This window comes from Hyla sarda, chromosome 2 (genome assembly GCF_029499605.1).
Source record: "Hyla sarda isolate aHylSar1 chromosome 2, aHylSar1.hap1, whole genome shotgun sequence".
Classification (NCBI taxonomy): domain Eukaryota; kingdom Metazoa; phylum Chordata; class Amphibia; order Anura; family Hylidae; genus Hyla; species Hyla sarda.
In genome coordinates this window covers 462,105,343-462,125,688 of record NC_079190.1, presented here as the reverse complement: position 1 = coordinate 462,125,688, position 20,346 = coordinate 462,105,343, and the positions used below count along the sequence as shown (strand labels likewise).

The 20,346-nt window shown below is 42.6% G+C and overlaps 1 protein-coding gene across 1 annotated transcript in view; it reads left to right on the top strand.

The window, feature by feature from the left end:
- The first annotated feature begins 7,521 nt into the window (after positions 1–7,521).
- Positions 7,522–20,346, top strand: part of TMPRSS15 (transmembrane serine protease 15) — a 311,771-nt gene continuing 298,946 nt past the window's right edge. The window contains exons 1-3 of the mRNA XM_056560197.1: positions 7,522–7,532; positions 8,205–8,314; positions 17,533–17,673. Of these exons, the coding sequence (XP_056416172.1) occupies positions 7,522–7,532; positions 8,205–8,314; positions 17,533–17,673 (262 nt within the window). The remainder of the gene's footprint in view (positions 7,533–8,204; positions 8,315–17,532; positions 17,674–20,346) is intronic.

Sequence of the window (20,346 nt, the reverse complement as noted above, 5' to 3'; positions counted from 1 at the left end):
CAGGGGGTCTGACCGCTGGAATCCCCCACATTCTCCTGCCGGCACAAAGCGGTGTCCAACACTTCCTCCATGTATCTCTATGGAAGAGCAGGAAATACAGCATTTGCAGGATCATGGGATACATCTTATAGATTTTCCGGTCTGGCCGGCAAAAAATAACTGGGTGCTGGACCATAGACAGCTGATGCACTTTGTCATCAGTTGTGGCCCGTGATCCAGATCAGCACTGGGCTGGATCACCACATATATGTGACGGCACCATAACATTTCCCTTTTTGCAAAAGATATTTCTACAAACATATAATCCACACACATCAATTCTTATAATTATTTCTTAATTAGAATTTTTGGCGAATTTCTCAGGTTATTTATTATATGTTATTTGAACCAAATGCTTTCTACGTACGATGAGTAAACTTGAACAAGGGTTGGAAATGTTGGTTCCAGTAAAACCTCGGTTTAGCTATCTACAGGAGGTATTAACATCAGTCAAAATCTTAGAGATTATGGAAATCTAAATCTCCGTCCCACACTGTCCATGATTAGACATAGAACAGAAATCTGGAGAAAACATAATCCTTCTTTTATGGCTAAAGTGAGTTTAATCAAAATGATTGTGGTCCCAAAAGTATTATCTTTTCTTGAAAAAACTCACTTGTTTGGATTATTATAATTTTTTTTTTTTTTTTTTACGGTTTCAACTTTAAGCAATAATTGTGAATCTTCTAGGATTAGACAAAGTTATATTTAATATCTATTTGATAAGGTCAGGGTAACTTTAACCAACTTAAAATTGTATTGTATAACCTTATATATTTTGAAGAATACGTCTGCTACTTCCCAAGTATAAATGCTGTAACTTTTTAGAGCTACCGGACGCTAATCTACTCAGTTGTAGTTCCTACACAATCTTCTCTGCCTGCGATATTCTTAAGAAGTTCTAGGATTTATATCAGCAGATATGCTCTATTCTGCAACTTATTTATTAACCACACCGCATCATACCAGGTCATTCCCGGCTGCTAACTATACCCGGGACCCTTGGCTAATAGCGTGCGGCACCGATCATTGTGCCGTGCGCTATTAACCCTTTAGACGCAGCGATCAAAGTTGATCTCCGTGTCTAAAAATGACGATATCTAAAAATCGCGATGTTCCGATCAGCTAGGATGCGAGCAGAGACCCCCTTACCTTGGTCCGTCGCGTCCGGAGGCATAGGCGTGCACTAGGCGACAGAGTCCGTTTCACGCACAGAGGTGTGTCATCAGGCACATCGGTGACCCGATGGGCCTGATGACACGCCTCTGTGCGTGAAACAGACACTTTTGCCCAGTGCACGCCTATGCCTCCGCTCCCCTGTGTGTACTTTTAAAGATCTTATTCTTATGGATATTTGTTAATAAAGAACCTACAATCAAGAATCAGGTGAGTGTTCCAGATTTTTTTTACATTTATGGTTTACACAAGAAGCACCACATTGTCTTATGTACCGCTGAATCTCAAGATACACCTGCAAGTGATTGATAGCTTGTTGTTTAACCAGTGCCAGGTAGCTGTTTTCTATTGGACTTACTTTATATCTGAAAGTTTAGTTAGTTTTAAATAGTACCACTATACTTTGTAATGATAATATTTCATCAGTATATACAGTGCTATATTGTACTTATATAATCTACCTAGGCTTACTATATAAGAAAATCAGCAATTGGGCAGCACACAGAGGTTATATATATATATATATATATATATATATATATATATATATATATATATATATATATGGAATTCTGTCTGAAGGGGTGAAATATTATAACTTCACAAAATACAAAAAAAAAAACTTTTGTAAATTAAACATATTTACATCTTTTTGTGGCTGTTTACTTTTAAATACAATTTTTACATAACTAGAACAAGCATGGGAAAAGTTTAGCTTATATATACCTGCAAACACAATCTTTTATTGCCCCTTTTCTTCTTTCCATTGTGGATCGAGTTTTTGAGTGGACTTATTTAAAATGTTGCTTATATTTTGTGATGTCATTGGTTGTCATTTTGTGTTAAATAAATAAATAAATACAAATAGATAAGATAATTATGTAAATCATAAAATATATAAATTATATGAAAATAAAATAAATATGAATAAATAAAAAGAAATATGATAATCATGTAAATCATAAAATCTATAGATCATAAAAAAGACATACATTGTTCTATTATTTTTATGTAAAAGTAGAGACATTTAACTTAAAAACATTTTTAATAATTTATTTTTCAGAATCTCCATGTGATGGACAATTTTTATTAACAAGGGATTCTGGGACATTTCATTCCAAAAATTATCCCCACCCATATGAGCCAAACCTGCACTGTCGTTGGATAATAAGGTATGTGTTGTAAGGTATTGCTTTACACCAATATTTTGCACCAAATTGTTGGCACAATATTAGTTACCAATATTGCATCCCAAAGCATGATGACTTTCTGCTAGGCAGCTCCCCACTTAATGCCAAACCATAAACCCTAGTTAAGTCCCCTGATAGGGCCCTATTTTTTTTATTTTTTATTTTTGTAGCTATAAAGCTAGAATTCAGATGTTTTAGAATAGTTAATCTGTGTCATTGTGCAGATAAGTACTAGAATAGATTAGCCACTCTGACATGGTAGGTCACAAAAGTCCTTAGAGGCCAGTTTTATTAGCAATATTTAGAGTAATATGAAAAATATTCACTATACACTGCAAAAAACAAGCTTAAATCACTACATTCAAAGAAGTTTGTGATCCTCCAGGTAGCTCTCAAACATGGAATGTGGAAATGTGAATCTAGATTTTGTTATTATTATTCTGAACACAAGTTCCTTCATTAATTCAACAAAGTCAAGATAAAAATAAAGATGATTTAATAATAATACCTAAAAATGTAAAAGTAATAAAAATGCATAAAATAAATGTCTGTTATATAGAACTAGTTACAGGGCACTTGTGATTGTCCCGTAATAACTATATAATAAACTAATATAATAATATGTTTAAAATAACCTAAACCTAACACTGAAGGACCCCAAACTTCTTTGCATACATTTTAGTTTTTTTGGACACAGTAGGTATTGGTGCCATAGTGGTTACCTTGGTATCCTCCAGTAGGCTGTGCTCGTGAGCTGCTCTTCACTTGTAAATTAGTATAAATCATTGTATTACCATAGCTATAGCAAGATAAACTAATATCATTTGACAAGTTTGCCGGACACCTGCTTGAAATTTTAAGAAGGGTGCCTAATCCTAATGCTTTAAAAGCTGTGCCAATCCTTAAAGTTAATATTAAGTATAAGTCCATAGTGCTCTTGCACCGGCTCTACACTGATCGGTGCGGAGAGAGAGATTTCGCTGGGAGGCACAATTGCTGAGGCAAACGTGTCATGTCCAGCAAGTTCCATTCATTCTCATTCTTTCTAGTTTCACTCATTATAAAAGGATTCGTGCACAGAATACCACCCAGCAATAATGCCACCCAGCCTGAGCTGTGTCTCTCTGCACTAATCTGGATTTACACTTTAATTCATGCTGCCTTTCTAGGCATGACGTGGGGTTCAGGAGAATCTAAACTACATCCCAGGGAAAGCAGCATACCAGAAAAAAAATCTCACAGGCAGGTTAAGAGTGTTTTTCCCGCTGTAGGTTTGAGCGACTGTGAGTGTTCTGCAGCCGATTCTCTGCAGCGGAAAATCCACAGCAGACTCCCATTGAGGTCAAAGTAAACAGCTGGGAATTTTCTGCAGCAACAAATCAGCCAGGGAACACCTACAGCATCTCAAACCCTCAGCAGTAAACATGTCTGTGTGAACATACCCTCAGGGGGAAACCTATGCTACGTCCTGGTATAAGGGACAGACCACTGAAAACAGCCTGTCTGTCCTTGTTATGTTATGTTGACCTCGGCATAACTTCACTGAAAGCTTCCCTTTAAACACCAAAAATAAGTCTGGATTTAGTACTTCTACATTTCTTGAAACATCTTTATGGAGACTAAAGGGCTACACCACCCCTAGACATCTTATCCTCTATGCAAAGCATAGGGGATAAGATGTCTGATCGCGGGGGTCGCGCCGCTGGGGACCCCCGCAATATAGCATGCGGCACCCACCTGTTACTGCTCCGGAAGCGTTGGAGGGTCTGGCTCCCGACCATGGGAACGGAAGATCGTGACTTCACGACTCCGCACCCGTGTGACGGCACGCCCTGCCCCCTTAATGCAAGTCTATCGGAGGGGGCGTGATGACCGCAATCAGACATCTTATCCCCTATCCTTTGGATAGGGGATAAGATGTCTAGGGGTGGAGTACCCCTTTAAGCTTTGTTTCTTGGCACAGATCAAAAAGTCCCAGGCATTGGGTTAAATGATAACATTCTGATGACAGCAGCCACCAATAGAAAGAGCTTAGGAGCTTACTGCAGGGTCCTCTTGTTTCTGTATAGTAAAGTACTGCAGAATATGCTGGTGCTATAGAAATATAGATTATTATTATATGAATACATTAAATTATGCAAGATAAAAGTATGCAGTAAGCTCCTAAGCTTCCCCTAGTAGATGTTACAGAGGGACACGTCTATACAGGGAATCTGGAGCTCTGTATTAGTAAACAGACCGGTCCACGTGAGCCAAACCTGGCAATGTTTGAAAGTTTGGTGAGCTGCTGTCACCCCAATGTTTGGAGCAAAACCGGGCTCGGCTCATTCATCTCTGGCAAACTGTATATAAAAAGATTTTTACTCAGACTCTGATAAATATTTTTGATGGGAAATACCATATGTTATGAAGTTTCCCTTTAAAGGGTTGTGCGCTGCCCTGCAGTTCGGAGCTCCGCTCACAGCGTCCGGAAGTTCATTACTCCGAACCCTGTGTGCGGGCTTCCGTGTTTGCAGCCGCTGGGCGTGACGTCATGCCCGGCCCCTTTATGACGTCTCGCCCGCCCCCTCGTGACGTCACGCCCACCCCCTCTACCAAAGTCTATGGGAAGGGGGCATGACAGTGGTCGCGCCCCCTTCCCATAGACTTTTGTTGAGGGGGCGGGCGAGACGTCACGAAGGGGCCGGGCATGTCGTCACGCCCGGCGACTGCGAACACGGAAGCCCGCACACAGCGTTCGGAGTAATGAACTTCCGGACGCTGTGAGCGGAGCTTTGAACTGCAGGGCAGCGCACAACCCCTTTAAATAACAATCACTGTGCATGAGAAATGGCACACAGGGCAGGGATCTTACATGGCTTTGTTCTGGTGACATAAAATGAATCAGTTTATTTTAACATGTGATTTTGTATTGCAATGAATTATTGACTGAGTATGCTAAATGCTGAGCTGTTTCAAGTAGCAGGTAGGTTTATGTGAACAGCTTGTAGAACATAACAAGGCACAGCCATCCAAGAACGGATTTTCTTTCATGTGAGAAAAGATACAGAGTCATGCCGTCTGCTTCTATGGGGCTGATTCATCAAAGTTGTGTAAAGTATGTTGTGGCTTGATGAGTCAGCCCACATTATTACAATGCATGGAATCCATTTAGAGGAATCTCAGAAAGGGAAAAAAATCTCTCTGATTATATTTCATTTATTATTAAAGCTTTTATCTGGCCAGTTTTTAGTAGCAAAGTAAAGTTACATCAAGTTGTAGCTACACATTTACAACTTCATAGAAATCCTATTTTTAAATATCTTATTAATGAATCTTAGGCTTACCACAATTTGAGTTTACATCACAAGGTGTAGAAAGTGTTAGGGAGCTGTCTGAATAAAATGCCAATGTATCTGTGCTCGGACAGACACGTACCTAGTGACAACAGGTAATTTTCTGAGTGTATATAAGTTTTGACTTGGCTTTCAGCACTTCCAGTATCGGTCCAATTCAAAGCTTGTATATAATCGGAAAATGACTGGAACTTAGTCAATAGCTGAATATAGAGCCATTGAAATGAATGGCGCCTGTGCATGCCATTTTGAGGGTTTCCTGATGTATACATGCCTTGGAGGTACAATTGTGATGTGAACCTAGCCTTAAGTTAAAAAGAAAGGGTCCCAATTAAAGGTGTTATCCACCCTAACAGGATTTAAGTACTTACTTGCCAGACAGTAATGGAAATGCATAGGAAGGATCAAAGCTTGTCGTGTAGTTAAATGCCTATGTTCTGAGTCAACAATAATGCTGAGGCTATCATTGTGTGAAATTACTATTTCCTAGTTCCTTTCCTCCAACTACAAGTCCCATGATTCCTTGGTTGTACATTTGCAGTCACTTTACTTCCTCCCACACATCAGCCACCCAACCCATTGAAATACACCTGTTCTGTCTTCTATGCAATAGATCAGTGTTTTCTAACCAGGGTGCCTCAAGTTGTGCAAAACATAACTCTACAATGCTCCACCCATTGAAGCAAACAGGCTCCATCTGATCACCTGACTAGTGATGTAATGTCTCGGGCTGCACTGCAACCTGGGAACACCTGACAAAACACAAATTTTTTATGCTGTTTAAATTAAACATTGGGGCAAAAATAACACAAGAGTTGCAGGTGATTATGACACAAAAATACAGACACTATATTATGAACAACACTAACTTTACAGCCCCTGTAGCACAGTTAAAGAAAAAATCCTGTAATACCCCTTTAAGGACCCTCATTGATTAGCCACTGTGAATAGAAAATGTCCATATATTACATGGATCGGCCATTGACTTTAAAGGGGTACTCCGCCCCTAGACATCTTATCCAAAGGATAGGGGATAAGATGTCTGATCATGGGGGTCCCACAGCTGGTATCCCCAAGATCTCTGTACAACAGCCAGCGTTTGTTTAGAACATTGGGTGAGGGCGGCGGGGGTCATGTCATCAGGCCATGGCCCCTCAATGCAAGTCTTTAGGAGTAGACATGGTTGCCTTCACGCCCCCTCCAATATACTTGTATTGAGTGGGTGTGGCGTGACATCACTAGAGGCGTTGACATGACGTCACTACCCCCCGCTGCCCACTCCAAGTGTTAGGAACAAAATGTTCCCAAAGACTTGGGCAGTGAAGTACCCCTTTAATGACCAATATGTACTGCTTTAATTCAATCTATAATCTGAACTGCTAGTGAAGCAGTAAATGGTAGGCTCTTGGTCCTGGCATGTCAGGCCGGAAATAGTGCAGCCTAGAGCTTGTCCACAAACAATTTTCCTTCCTACTTACTAATCTGTCCTAGGCAACTGACCCCCAACTAGTCGACATTTCACACTAAGTTCTAAACCAGAATTTAAGTCAAAACCAAGAAGAGCAATGAAGTACAAAATTACAAGGCAAAGGGACAGTTACGTATAAGCAATGATCAGGAGAACAGAATAAACAGTAAGAGAACACAGAGCACCACACTGACTAGACCAGAGCTCCTGCAACTGATAGGACAGGAGATGCTGTGTAGTTCAGAGCCATTGCCTAGGTGGCACATGATGCTGCTGCCGCTGGGCCTGAAGAGAGCAGGCTTCACAGAAAAACATGGCTAAATGGTGACAGGTGCTATCCTACTAGACAGTTGAATAATGGATTTTATAAAATAGTGTTTGTTTAAAGAGTCAACAAGGCTGTTGACAATGTTAATCTTCTCTATCAATCTATCTATCTATCTCAGTGGTCAGACCCCCCACAATCAGACACTTATCCCTGTGCTGTGTATAGGGGATACTTCTTTCCAAACTGGAGTATCCATTTAACCCTTCTTCATCTGTAAAATCTTAGTACAGCCCAGTGTTTCCCTACCAGTGTGCCTCCAGCTGTTGTAAAACTACAACTCCCAGCATGGCTGGACAGCATTAGGGGATACACTGGGCTATCCCAGCTTCTGATCATGCTAATCTCTCAGCAGAGTTTATCAAAAAGTAAAAAAGAAGTGGAGCTGCAGCTTCAGACCCCTCCTGTCTTTAATTTATTTACAAGAAGTAAAGTTACCCATCCTCCTCATTGTATTTCCTTATGCAGGATTCTTTCATTTGTTCGGCACATTACTATTAGTATTCTTCCAGTCTAGTCTTTATGTCCATTTTTAAACTATAAACTTAATATGTGGTTGCAGCCAACTGCAAATCAAGTATTTTCTAATACATTTTACATACTTCAATTATAATTTACATTATTTCCAATACTTCTTCCCTTATGCTGATAGTTTTTGTTTTCATTTCCAGCGCTAAGAACGGCTTTAACATTAAACTTAATTTCACATCTTTTGAGACTAACAATTACCTAGACGTCGTAAATATTTATGAAGGTATTGGACCTGACCGAATTTTAAGAGGTAAGTTCTGCGGTTTTCATTTTCAAATTAAATGTCAGACAAAGGCTTCATGTCTGAAATAGCATTATGTTAATAGTTTCACTTCCCAAGGTTTTGTTGTACCGTTTTAAGCAGATATGAAGCCACACTGAAAGATTATGGTGGAGGAAAATGACAAATTCTAAAGAACTGTCTTAAACCAACTTTCAAAACCCTAAGATGAAGACATAAGTCCAAGACAGATGTTAAGGGAATATTTCAAACTTATGAAGTATTGGCTTGTAGCTATGTAACGGGTTTTTGGGAGCGCCCCCTATTTTCTCTGGGGTCCCTTACCCTAGCTACCTCACTATGCCCGGCAGGGGTATCCTGAGCCTCCGCTATCTGGGAGCTGGGGTACATGTCTGCGACAGTGCCTCCACCCAGTGGAGCATTCGGGGTAGGGATGTGGGGTCTCACTGTGAACATACTTGGTACAATGAGACTGACACAGCCAAATGTGAACTAACTTTATATAGTAAGTAGCAAATTAACAACATACATAGGAAAATACACGAATAGGAATGTAATGTGGACTTTCCTCACACACCCACTAGCACACCTGCGGCCCACCACCTTATCTTCACCCTAATGGCCGTTGGTGCACATAGGATTGTTGGGAACCTTCGAAGTCCTGCTCCGCAATGTCACTGAAGCAGCCTGTGCTGTGTAATATCCGCCACTGGACCTCAGAGTCTTAACTTTGAGTAAGGAGACAGATGTCCTGTAGTGGAACAGGGAAGAGGCTTTAGGCTTAACCTCACACCATTAACCAGGTCAGTACAGCAGTAGTTTCCTCTCACTGTATTCACCAGACGTCTGGACTAAGTGCTCTTCTCTGACAGCAGGCCTCTCTCTTAACTAGTGGGGTCCTGTGTGAAGCAAGTTCTCTCAGCTAGGTGCTGCCTCTGTGGTGCAGTCTCTCACAGCTAGAAGCACATCTTTTATCTGGCTGAGCTTGTGGTCGTCTTAGCAAATCCTCAGGGCACAGGATCTGTGTGATGTCACAATCATGTGACCGAAGTCTCCACCAATCAGCATCATCTCTCATGAAAAGGCTGCTAATCATGTGATCACAGCTCCAGTCATTGTTAACAGTATACTAGCTCATTTGTGGACTCCATCCACCATCTACTGGACATTTCAGATAATGCAGCCAACTCCACAGTGGTTACATGCTCCCCCTTTAAAATATATTTCCCTTCCACTGGCAAGTCCTAGTGAGGAGGCTAACAAAAAAAAAAAAACAAGATATAGCATATATACATCCTACATACAGTACAAGTAGCACAGTAACATCCTAGCTAGCTATTGATATAGGGCAAAGAGTGACTAACATCTACCACTTCAGCTAGTGCATGTAGGAAAGTGGTAATTTTAGATGCTGCTTGTGTCAGTGGGGCATAACTGGGCTCTCCTATTTTATCTTAAACTAGGGCCCTAGGGGGTTGCCGCACTCTGGTGCTGTGTCTCAGTTATCGCTGTGGGAGAGGGTCTTGGCAGCGCAAATGTGGAACTTCGGCTCCTGCCCTCGAACTAGAGTCTCTAAGGAAAGTTTTAGGCACAAAACAGGGACTTTCTGAATGCAACCTTGGAGAACTTCGTGACCCAGGAGGGGTTCCAGGACTTTGTGAAACCACAGGAGTTAAAGGAGGCAATTGCTGTGTTTCCTCAGCAGGAGATGACCACCACTGATCCTCTGTACTGTGGTTTCCCATTGTCTCCTCTGCCCCATTCACAGGACTCTCTGTTATATTTTCATCCAGTTCCTAACTACTCTCTTCCTCTTCATCAGCATACACAACTGGAAGCAGAGGATTTCTATGCCAAGCCTTTATTCGGCCCTCTGGGCCCTTGATGTTGAACACTGACAGTCCTTTCAGTTTAGACACAACTTCAAACAGGGAATGTTTCCATCTGTCAGCCAGTTTGTGTTTTCCAGGCACTCCTAAATTCTGGAGAAGAACTTTATCTCCTGCTCAAATCTCCCAATGTCTCACCTTAGCGTCACACCTTCTTTTGTTCCATTCTTTCATTTTTGCTGCAACTTGGGTGGCCAACTCATAGGCCCAATAAAGGTTTTGTTTGAGGTTCCTCACTCATTGAAAGTGTGAGGTTGAATCTGTTCCATCAGCAGACCCTCCCAACCAGACATCTATAGGTAATAGGTAATAGGTAATCAGACTTCTCTTCCGAACATTAGGATATAGGATGAAAACCCTGTAGATTAATGCCTTGTACAGTTGTATGCATGGACCATGGCTTCCACATGCTTACTCCAAGATTGTTTCTCTACTTGCTTGAGAGTCCCTCGCATGTCTAGGAGGGTCCTATTGAACCGTTCTGGCTGTGCATCACCCGCCGGATGATAAGGTGTGGTTGTGAACTTATGCATGTGTAACATGTCCAACAGTTCCTTGATTAACTTGCTCTCAAAGTCTCTACCTTGATCAGAGTGTATCTGATTGGGTAGTCCATAGTGTATAAAATACTTCTGTCAAAGGACTTTGGCTACAGTCACAGCCTTTTGATATTTCGTGGGGAAAACTTGAGCATATCTTGAGGTTATCCGTTACCACCAGCACATTCCCAATCCCCGCTGTGTCGTTTTCAATGCAGAGATAGTCCATGCACACTAGATGACCCATAGGGGCAGCTCTCACAGGCAGGGTCTTCCTCTGGATACACCTTCTGCAGGTCTTTACATGATGCTTGACATGTTCCCTCATGCGAGGCCAATAGAACCGATCTTGTACTAGGCAACAGGTCTTGTGCTCCCCGAGAGGCCCATGCTGATCGTGGAGGCATCTCAGGACCATGTCCCCGGTATCTGTGTGGTAGTACCAATTGTTTTCTGCCAGGATGATCATGACACTTCACAACCCTATAGAGGACTTCATCTTCCAGGCATAGTCGACTCCATTCTCTTCGGTATAACTCTCTCTGACTCACAGGGAGAGAAGTCAGCAATTTAGGATTCTTAGTCTTCATTGCCCTGAGAACTTTCCCAATATACTAGTCCTGTGCTTGAGCCTTCCTCTTGTCTTCTGGTTATGCTTGACCACTGTTGAAGCATGACTGGAGCATGGAACACCTCGGGCACTGCTTCTGGGGAGTGACTAATAGAGTCTATCCCTTTTAGCTCAGCAAATTCCTCTTGACTCTCAGCCACCACATACATTTGACAAAAGGCTCCCACCCCCGGTCCAGGGATTTCTTCTTCTTGGTGAAGAGGGAGTCCAGGTCTGCAGGACAGGGTATCCGCACTAACATTCTTGAGGCCGGGCTTGTATTTCAGGCTGAAACTGTAGTTTGACAAGGCAGCCAGCCATCTATGTCCTGTGGCATCCAGCTTGGCTGTAGTTTGAATGTAGGTGAGGGGATTGTTATCAATCCTCACTTCAAATGTTGCTCCATACAAATAGTCATGCAGCTTATCCACGATGGCTCCCTTGAGTGCCATAAATTAAAACATATGGACTGGATAGTTCTTCTCAGCACCCATAAGACTTCTATTTATGTAAGCCACTGGTCTTAATCCTTCTGGATAACTTTGGTGCAAAACACCCCATAGGCCTTCCATACTGGCATCCACATGGAGGATAAATGGTTTCTCAAGGTCTGCATACGCCAAGACAGGAACTTCTGTAAGTCTCTTCTTCAATGTCAGAAAAGCCTCTTCACATCCTGAAGTCCATTTCTCTCCAACGGGATCTTTAAGACATGGTGCCTTAGCACCCCCTGCATCAGAGGTAATCTTCAGCAGGTCAAGTAACTCTCAAGCAATCTTCGAGTAGTCTTTCACGAACCTTCGATAGTACCCACAGAAACCAAGGAAGGACCCCAATTTGCTGATGTTATTGGGTCTTGGCCAATTCAACACTGCTTCAATCTTAACTGAGTCTGTGGCTATTCCTTCAGCAGAGACTATGTGCCCTACGTAAATGACAGAGTTCTGGGCAAACCAGCATTTGTCCACTGATAGCTTGAAGCCGATCCAACACCTCCAACAACCTCTGTTCGTGCTCCTCTGGTGTCTCCCCAACACAATTAGGTCATCCAGATACACTTGACTCTCTTTGGGATTCATATCCCCCACAGTTTGATGATGATGGTGACTTGCGACCGTGTATCTATCAATTCTGAAACACAAATTCCTTTCACTTGCACATGTATCAAGGATTTAGGCCCAATCTTGGCCCCTAAGAGTAGACTATGTGTAGGCCTGTTCTTCCTTCGCTTGCAAGACCTGGTCATTTGAGTCTCCTCGAGCTCAGCTGCCAGCATCTCCACATCTACCTCCATGGAATTCGCAGGGCACTCCTGCTGAAAATGCCCTGACTTTCCACATTTAAAGCAGTCCCCTCGGCTGGGTGAATCCTCAGGAAACAGCTTCCTCGGAGTCTTTCTGTGTTGCCCCCCCCCCCCCCCCCTCTGGTGGTGATTTGCATAAAAGCTAAAATTCAGCAACCTTCTTCCTAAGGGCTTACAGTTCTGCATTCTCTTTCTCTTTTCGTAGAGGAGGTGGACACATTTAGAACTTTATCATCCAACTCAGCTGAATCATAACTGGCTTAGATAGCCAAGCGTCCAACTCAGGGGTGGTGACTACTCCTTTATGGAGTAACTTTCCAAGCGATAGCTGTAAACGGTTGATATAGCCTTTTTCATGTTCCTTCTGCTTAGTGGTTAGGAACTTAACCAACAGATCATCCAAATTTTCTGATTTTCCATAAGTGTCCTGTAAAACTTGCACATAGTCTTGCACAGTAGCTTGTCCATTTACTCCCTTGCACAGTCTTATCATGTCTGTAGCTGGAAAACGAAGACTCTCCACCAACCACTGTTTCTTTATGGTATCAGTACAAGACCATTCCTCCAACAATTGCATAGCATTATCCTTCCAGACCTCAAAAGGCTCTTCTCCTGGAGGGATAGGCTGAGTCCCAGAAAACACCTTTAGTTTTTGGTAACTATGGGTGTGGTTTTCTGTCACTATGATCTCTGAGAGCTTTTGTAGTATGTCAGATACATAACTACTTCCTGTAGACGTGCTACTAAATACAAGGTTGTCTTGTTTCTGTAATGTTGGAGATGGGGAAAACTCTGTTTTAGGAGTAATCATCCCCTGTTCTCTAGTAGGGCGGCACCTTTTTTAAGAATGGCTCCGGCCTTTCCAGAGATGGGAGTCCGGGGCTTTTCTGCATCATAGTCTTTTGGTCCTAACCCAAAGGGCTTTTGTGGTGAGACCATTTCTTTTTTATCAGGGAGGGCATACACTAAGGAGCATCCTTCATCTGTGACTCCATACAAATTAATGTTGATAGGCCTCTCATGGTCTCACAGATCTGTATGACAATATATTAAGATGTACGTTTGGCCATCAGAATCTTGCAGGATATCCCTGACAGTCGCCATTTCTATTCCCAGTTGAATTTCCATACACAAGAGGACATGGCTCATCTCACACCAGGGTGGTACTTGGCATAATACTATGGCTTGCTGTAATGGTACATTCCGTTGCTGGGCCCACTCTGTGGCTTGGAGACATAACTTATTCTTGCTGGCTGTACCCCAATTTACAATCTCAGCAGTGCTTCCATATGTAGCAGGTTTTTGGGAGCACCCCCTGTTGTCTCTGGGTTCCCTTACCCTAGCTACCTCACTACGCCCCACAGGAGGATCTTGAGCCTCTGCTGTCTGGGAGTTGGGGTACATGTCTGTAGCAGTGCCTCCACCCAGTGGAACATCCAGGGTAGGGATGTGGGGTCCCACTGGGAATATACTTGGTACAATGAGACTGACACGGCCTAATGTGAACTAACTTTATATAGTAAGTAGCAAATGAACAACATACATAGGATAATACAATAGTGTTACGCAGATAGGAATGCAATGTGGAATTTCCTCACCCACCCACTAGCGCACCTGCAGCCCACCCCTTATCTTCGCCCTAATGACCGTTGGTGCACATAGGATTGTTGGGGCCCTTTTAAGTCCTACTCCGCAGCGTCAGTGAAGCAGCCTGTGCTGTGTAATATCTGCCACTGGACCTCAGAGTCTTTACTTTGAGTAAGGAGACAGATTCCCTGTAGTGGAACAGGGAAGAGGCTTTAGGCTTAACCTCACAACACCATTAACCAGGTTAGTCCAGCAGTAGTCTCCTCTCACTGTATTCACCAGATTTCTGGACTCAGTGCTTGTCTCTGCCAGCAGGTCTCTCTCTCTCAGCTAGTGTGGTCCTGTGTGAAGCAAGTTCTCTCAGCTAGGTGCTGTCTCTGTGGTGCAGTCTCTCACAGCTAGAAGCACATATTTTCTTTGGTTAAGCTTGTGGTCGTCTCAGCAAATCCTCAGGGCACAGGACCTGTGTGATGTCACAATCATGTGACCAAAGTCTCCATCAATCACCATCATTTCTCATGAAAAGGCTGCTAATCATGTGATCACAGCTCCAGTCTTTATTAAAAGCATACTAGTTCATTTGTGGTCTCCATCCGCCATTTACTGGACATTTCAAATAATACAGCCAACTCCACTGGGGTTACAGCTAAATTATGTCATCGCTTTATGGGGAAGAGGGGACTGATCTGAGACCCTCAATAGGTGTTTGAATGAAGGGGACACAGCACTGGCACAGCTCTGCATTCCATGTTAAGCTTTTCCATGCTCAGAGGTGGCCCTGGACATCTGACTTTGTTGGGAACTGTATCTGGTCCCATTCAAGAAAGAAGGTGTGGTTCCCTGAAACTTTGCATTTTGCTATTTAAATGCAGATTCTTTTTTTTTTTTTTTTTTTTTTTTTTATGCTTATGATGATCTGGCTCCCAAGAGAGTCTTTCTAGAGGTGCCACCACATTGAACTGAGTCAGTAAAAAACTATGTAAAAAAGGTGACCTAGAACCCACTGGTCACTCAAGCTCCAAAGATCATGTGTGCAGATGGGAGAAACTTCCAGAAAGTCAGCCATCACTACAGCACCTCACCAATCTGGGCTTTATGGAAGTTTTGCCAGAAAGAAGCCTAACCTCAGTAAAAGACACATGAAAGCCAACTGAAGTTTACAAAAAAAGTTTCTCAGGTCTGATGAAACCAAAATTGAAGTTTTTGGTCTGAATTCTAAGCTCTATGTCTGGAGTAAATCAGACACTGGTCATGATCTGCCCAATACCATCCCTAAAGTGAAGCATGGTGGCAGCATCATACTTTGGGGCTGTATTTCAGCGGCTGGAACAAGGAGACTGGTGAGGGTTGACGCGTTGGCAGGAGGAAGTGCGTTTGTAATGTCCGTTTTTGGGGTCTGTTCAGACACAGCTTTTTGTGTTCTGAGCAATTTCTGTTCTAATTCTTCCTGTGCTTGGAAGAGTTAATGTTCTCATCCAATTGCAGCTCAGGTGTGGCTTTGAAACCCTAGCTCTGCTGCACTCTAGTTGCTGGCGATTGAACTACTTTGACTATGTTTTGACTACTATTTTGAAGTGTTCTGTGTATTATATTTCTGTTTCCTTCTAGGCCAGTATACTGATCACATGGGGGAGTGTGCCCGCTGGCTAGAAGTCTATCTGGAGTTAGTATTGTTGTCCCTCCATGACTGGAGTGGGGAGTCTAGTTTGTTCTTTGTATGTTTTCAGTGTGAACAGTGTCCTCTGTTCCTGATCAGTTTAGTGTTTAACATTGTTATTTTCTGTTCATCCCCTGCATTTTGTGGTTTCTGCTGTGTACTCATTCTATACCTTATCTAGTTAATTTATTCATATCTGCCGTTTATCTGGATTTCGGTTTGTTAACTGTTTGTTAGCACACTATATTCTGCCCTGTTAGTATGTTTATATTCTGTCTGGTATGTCTGGTTGTTTGGTAGTTTTCCTGTTATGTTTCTGGCCTGTGACCGACTATGTTTATTATTTGTTTTTATGCCCACTGCACTTTAATTCAAGTAGGGACTGGCACCGTGGTTGTCGATCCACCATTTAGGGCAGATGGGCAAGTAGGCAGGGAGAGTGTTATTAGGGACAGCTTAAAGTAGAAAGAAAAACAAAGGTGCGCTCCAAGTGTAGAGGTTAGAGTAAGCGGGTGCCCCACCAAGGGTTAAATCTGCTTACCAGAAAACATTGCGCTGTGGGCGCAATACCATAATGTGCTTGTAATATAATGAAGACTGAGGTCAGCTGGCCGGGTTGTCCTTCTCAAGTGGCTCCAGGTCACTTCAGTGTAGAATATACATCATCAAATGGATAGACATCCTAAAAATAGGACTTTCTCTGGTGCTTCTCCTCAAAGGAATGAGAGTCCAGACCACACAGGATGGATCCAGGAACACAGGATGGATTGTTCCTGGATCCATCCTGTGTGGTCTGGACTCTCATTCCTTTGAGGAGATGCGGCAGAGAAAGTCTTATTTTCGGATGTCTATCCATTTGATGATGTATATTAGGGACAGCTTAGGGCTCACTCTCCTTGTCCAGCCATTCGGTCATGACAGCGTCATTACACACAAAACGGTTGTCCCGAACACCCCCCCCCTCCTGCTTTCTGTTACCTTCTCCTTGCCCTGTTTTTATATGCCCCAAAGATGAAGATTAAAGATATGTGATTCTGCTAAATGATGAGTCCCCTCTTTATTCTACTTTTGATTGCTGGACATGAAATAGCAGCAGAATGAAAACAAGAGATGCTGATTCAAAGACGGGAACTGGTGGTGCTCAAATTCTCAAATCTGTAAACATAGGAACTCATCCTTTGGAAGTATGTCACTGTGTTAAATTTGGTTCATTCTACCAAATAATACAACCTGTTTTAGCGGAATATAATATAACAAAGGTTCTAAGACCACCATTGCCTGCATGTCTCAGCTTCCATGCAGCATGTGTCTTATTATGTGTCTTATTATGTTAATGCAACAATAATGCTATTCAATCAATGAAGACCCCTCCTACGATTAAAATGCATTCGACTCTACTGTTGAATATATCTAGTAATATTTTATAGAGTTGATATGAAAATTTTATTAGCAATATAGGTAATTGGTTGTTTCTGGAAATTATCAATACAGATGTTAATGACCGAATGGAAAAGTATTTAGAGTAAGGATATGTACAATCATCAGCTATTCATGGAGACAATGGCACCTATTGTATATCGTTGTATAGTAAATGTATTTTTAAACAATAAATATCATTCCAAGCTACTCATTTTATTTACAGCATCACTTTGGGGAACAAATCCTGGAACTATTAGAATCTTTTCAAACCAAGCAACCGTGGAGTTTACAACCGATTCTATGTCCAGTGGTTTTAGTGGTTTTGAAGGAATGTATTCTGTGTTCACCATCAATGATGTGACAAGTAAGTATTTTCATTTGACAAAATATGGTAGAACAAATGCATGTGGAAAATAACATTTATTTGCAGTTTAACCACTTAAGGATGCAGGGGTTACCTGTATGCCCTGCATATTTCCAGTCCCGGTTGCTCGCCGGGCAGGGTCCGGACTGGGATGCCTGCTGAAATCATTCAGCAGGCATCCCGTGACAATGCCTGAGGGGGTCCTGAGACAATTCAGATCGGCGATTTGCGGCGATTCCAGGCTGAACGGGTCTGTGGTGACCCGATAGCCAAGAAAATAGAAATGATCGGAGATGTCAGAGACAGCAGACAGCATAGGAGTGAGGTGGCAGGGTGACACCTCCTTCTATCCCCTGCCATTGGTTGGTTAGGACTGACTGACCAATGGCAGTTGGGGGCTAGAGGGTTAAAGTTGAAATCCCCGCTCTGCCCGCCCCTGGATGTTTGTGCAGAGTGGGGGAAGATGGCAGCAGGTTTGCCGGACAGCGAGGAATCGGCGATTGGGGTGGGACTGGCGGCAGGCAGTGGCGGGATCGGCGACAGTAAAGAAGCTGGTTGGGGAGGCAGTGGTAGAGGGAGCAGTGAAGATCAGTGGTAAGTGATCTTCACTGCTGCCTTCTAGGAGTTGCCAAACTATAACTCCCTGCATGCCCAGACAACCAAAGGCTGTCTGGGCATGCTGGAGTTGTAGTATTGCAACATATAGAGGTCCACAATTTGGAGACCACTATACAGTTGTGTCCAAGCTGTATCCCTCCAGATCTTGCAAAACTACAACCCCAAGCATGCCCAGACTGGCCAGGCATGCTGGGGGTTGTAGTTCTGTAACATCTGGCCTTTCAGATGTTGCAAAACTACAGCTCCCAGCATGCCCAGACAGCTGAAGAGCATGTTGGGAGTTGTAGTTATGCAACAACTGGAGGAGAACAGTTTGGAGACCACTATACAGTAATGCCCTAACAGTAGCGCTCCAGATGTTGCAAAACTAGAACTCCAAGCATGCCCAGACTGCCCAGGCATGCTGGAAGTTGTAGTCTGGCAACATCTGGCCCTTAATTCTTGCATCCGGGTCCGCCCCAGTGCAAATCCCTAATTTAGGCCTCAAATGCACATGACGCTCTCTCACTTCAAGGCAACAGTTTAGGGCCACAAATTTACATTTTTTACACTAACAAGCTGGTGTTTCCCCATAGTTTTCATTTTCACAAGAAGTAAAAGGGAAAAAAGACCCCCAAAATTTGTAACACAATTTCTTCTGAGTATGGAAATACCCCATAAGTGGATGTAAAATGCTCTGCGGGTGCACAGCAGGGCTCAGGAGTGAGCGCGCACCATGTCATGTACATTTGAGGTGATTTGCACAGGGTTGGCTGATAGTTACAGCAGTTCTGACAAAAAAAAACACCCACATGTTACCCCATTTTGGAAGCTACACCCCTCACAGAATGTAACAAGGGGTATAGTGAGCCTTAACACCCCACATGTGTTTGAAGAATTTTCGTAAATTTGGACGTGATTTTAGTTTGTTCACTAAATTGCTGGTGTTAGCCCAAATTTTTCATTTTCACAAGGAGCAATAGGAAAAAAGCCCCCCAAAATGTGTATCCCCATTTCTTCTGAATATGGAAATACCCCATATGTGGATATAGAGTGCTCTGTGGGCAAACTACAATGCTCAGAAGAGAAGGAGCTCCATGTGTCTTGAATTGAAGGTCATGTGGGTTTACAAAGCCCCCATGGTGCAATTTTTCATTTGCACAGCCCTTTTTTTCAAAGATCTGTCAAACGCCAGTGGTCTATAAATGCTCACTGCACCCCTTATTGCATTCCGTGAGGAGTGTAGTTTCCAAAGTGGGATCACATGTGGGGAGGTCCACTATTCTGTCAGCATGGGGGCTTTGTAAATGCACATGGCCCACGACTTCCATTCCAAACAAATTCTCTCTCCAAAAGCCCAATGGCGCTCCTTCTCTTCTGAGCATTGTAGTTCGCCCGCAGAGCACTTTACATTCACAAATGGGGTATTTCCATACGCAGAAGAAACAGGGTTAAAATCTTTGGGAGGCTTTTTCTCCTATTACCCATTGTAAAAATAAAAAATTTGGGGTAACACCAGCATTTTAGTGAAAAAAATCAAATTTTTCATTTTCACATCCAACTTTAGCGGAAATTTGTCAAACACCTGTAGGACTGTAAAGGCTCACTGTACAACTTGTAATGTTCCTTAAGGAGTGTTGCTTCCCAAATAGTGTGCCATGTGGGGCTTTTTGTTGCTGTTCTGGCACCATAAGGGCTTCCTAAATGTGCCATGCTCCCCAAAAACCATTTCAGCAAAATTTGCTTTAAAAAAAGCCAAATGTGACTCCTTCCCTTCTGAGCATTGTAGTGCGACTGCAGTGCACTTGAAGTACACACATTATTTCCATACTCAGAAGAGATGGGGTAACAAATTTGGGTGACATTTACTCCTATTGCCCCTTGTAAAAATGAAAAATTTGGGGAAAAACCAGCATTTTAGTGGAACATTTTTTTTTTCATTTACACATCCAACTTTAACAAAATGTCATCAATCACCTGTGGGGTGTTAAGGCTCACTGTACCCCTTGTTACATTCCTTGAGGGTGTAGTTTCCAAAATAGTATGCAATGTGTTTATTATTTATTTATTTATTTT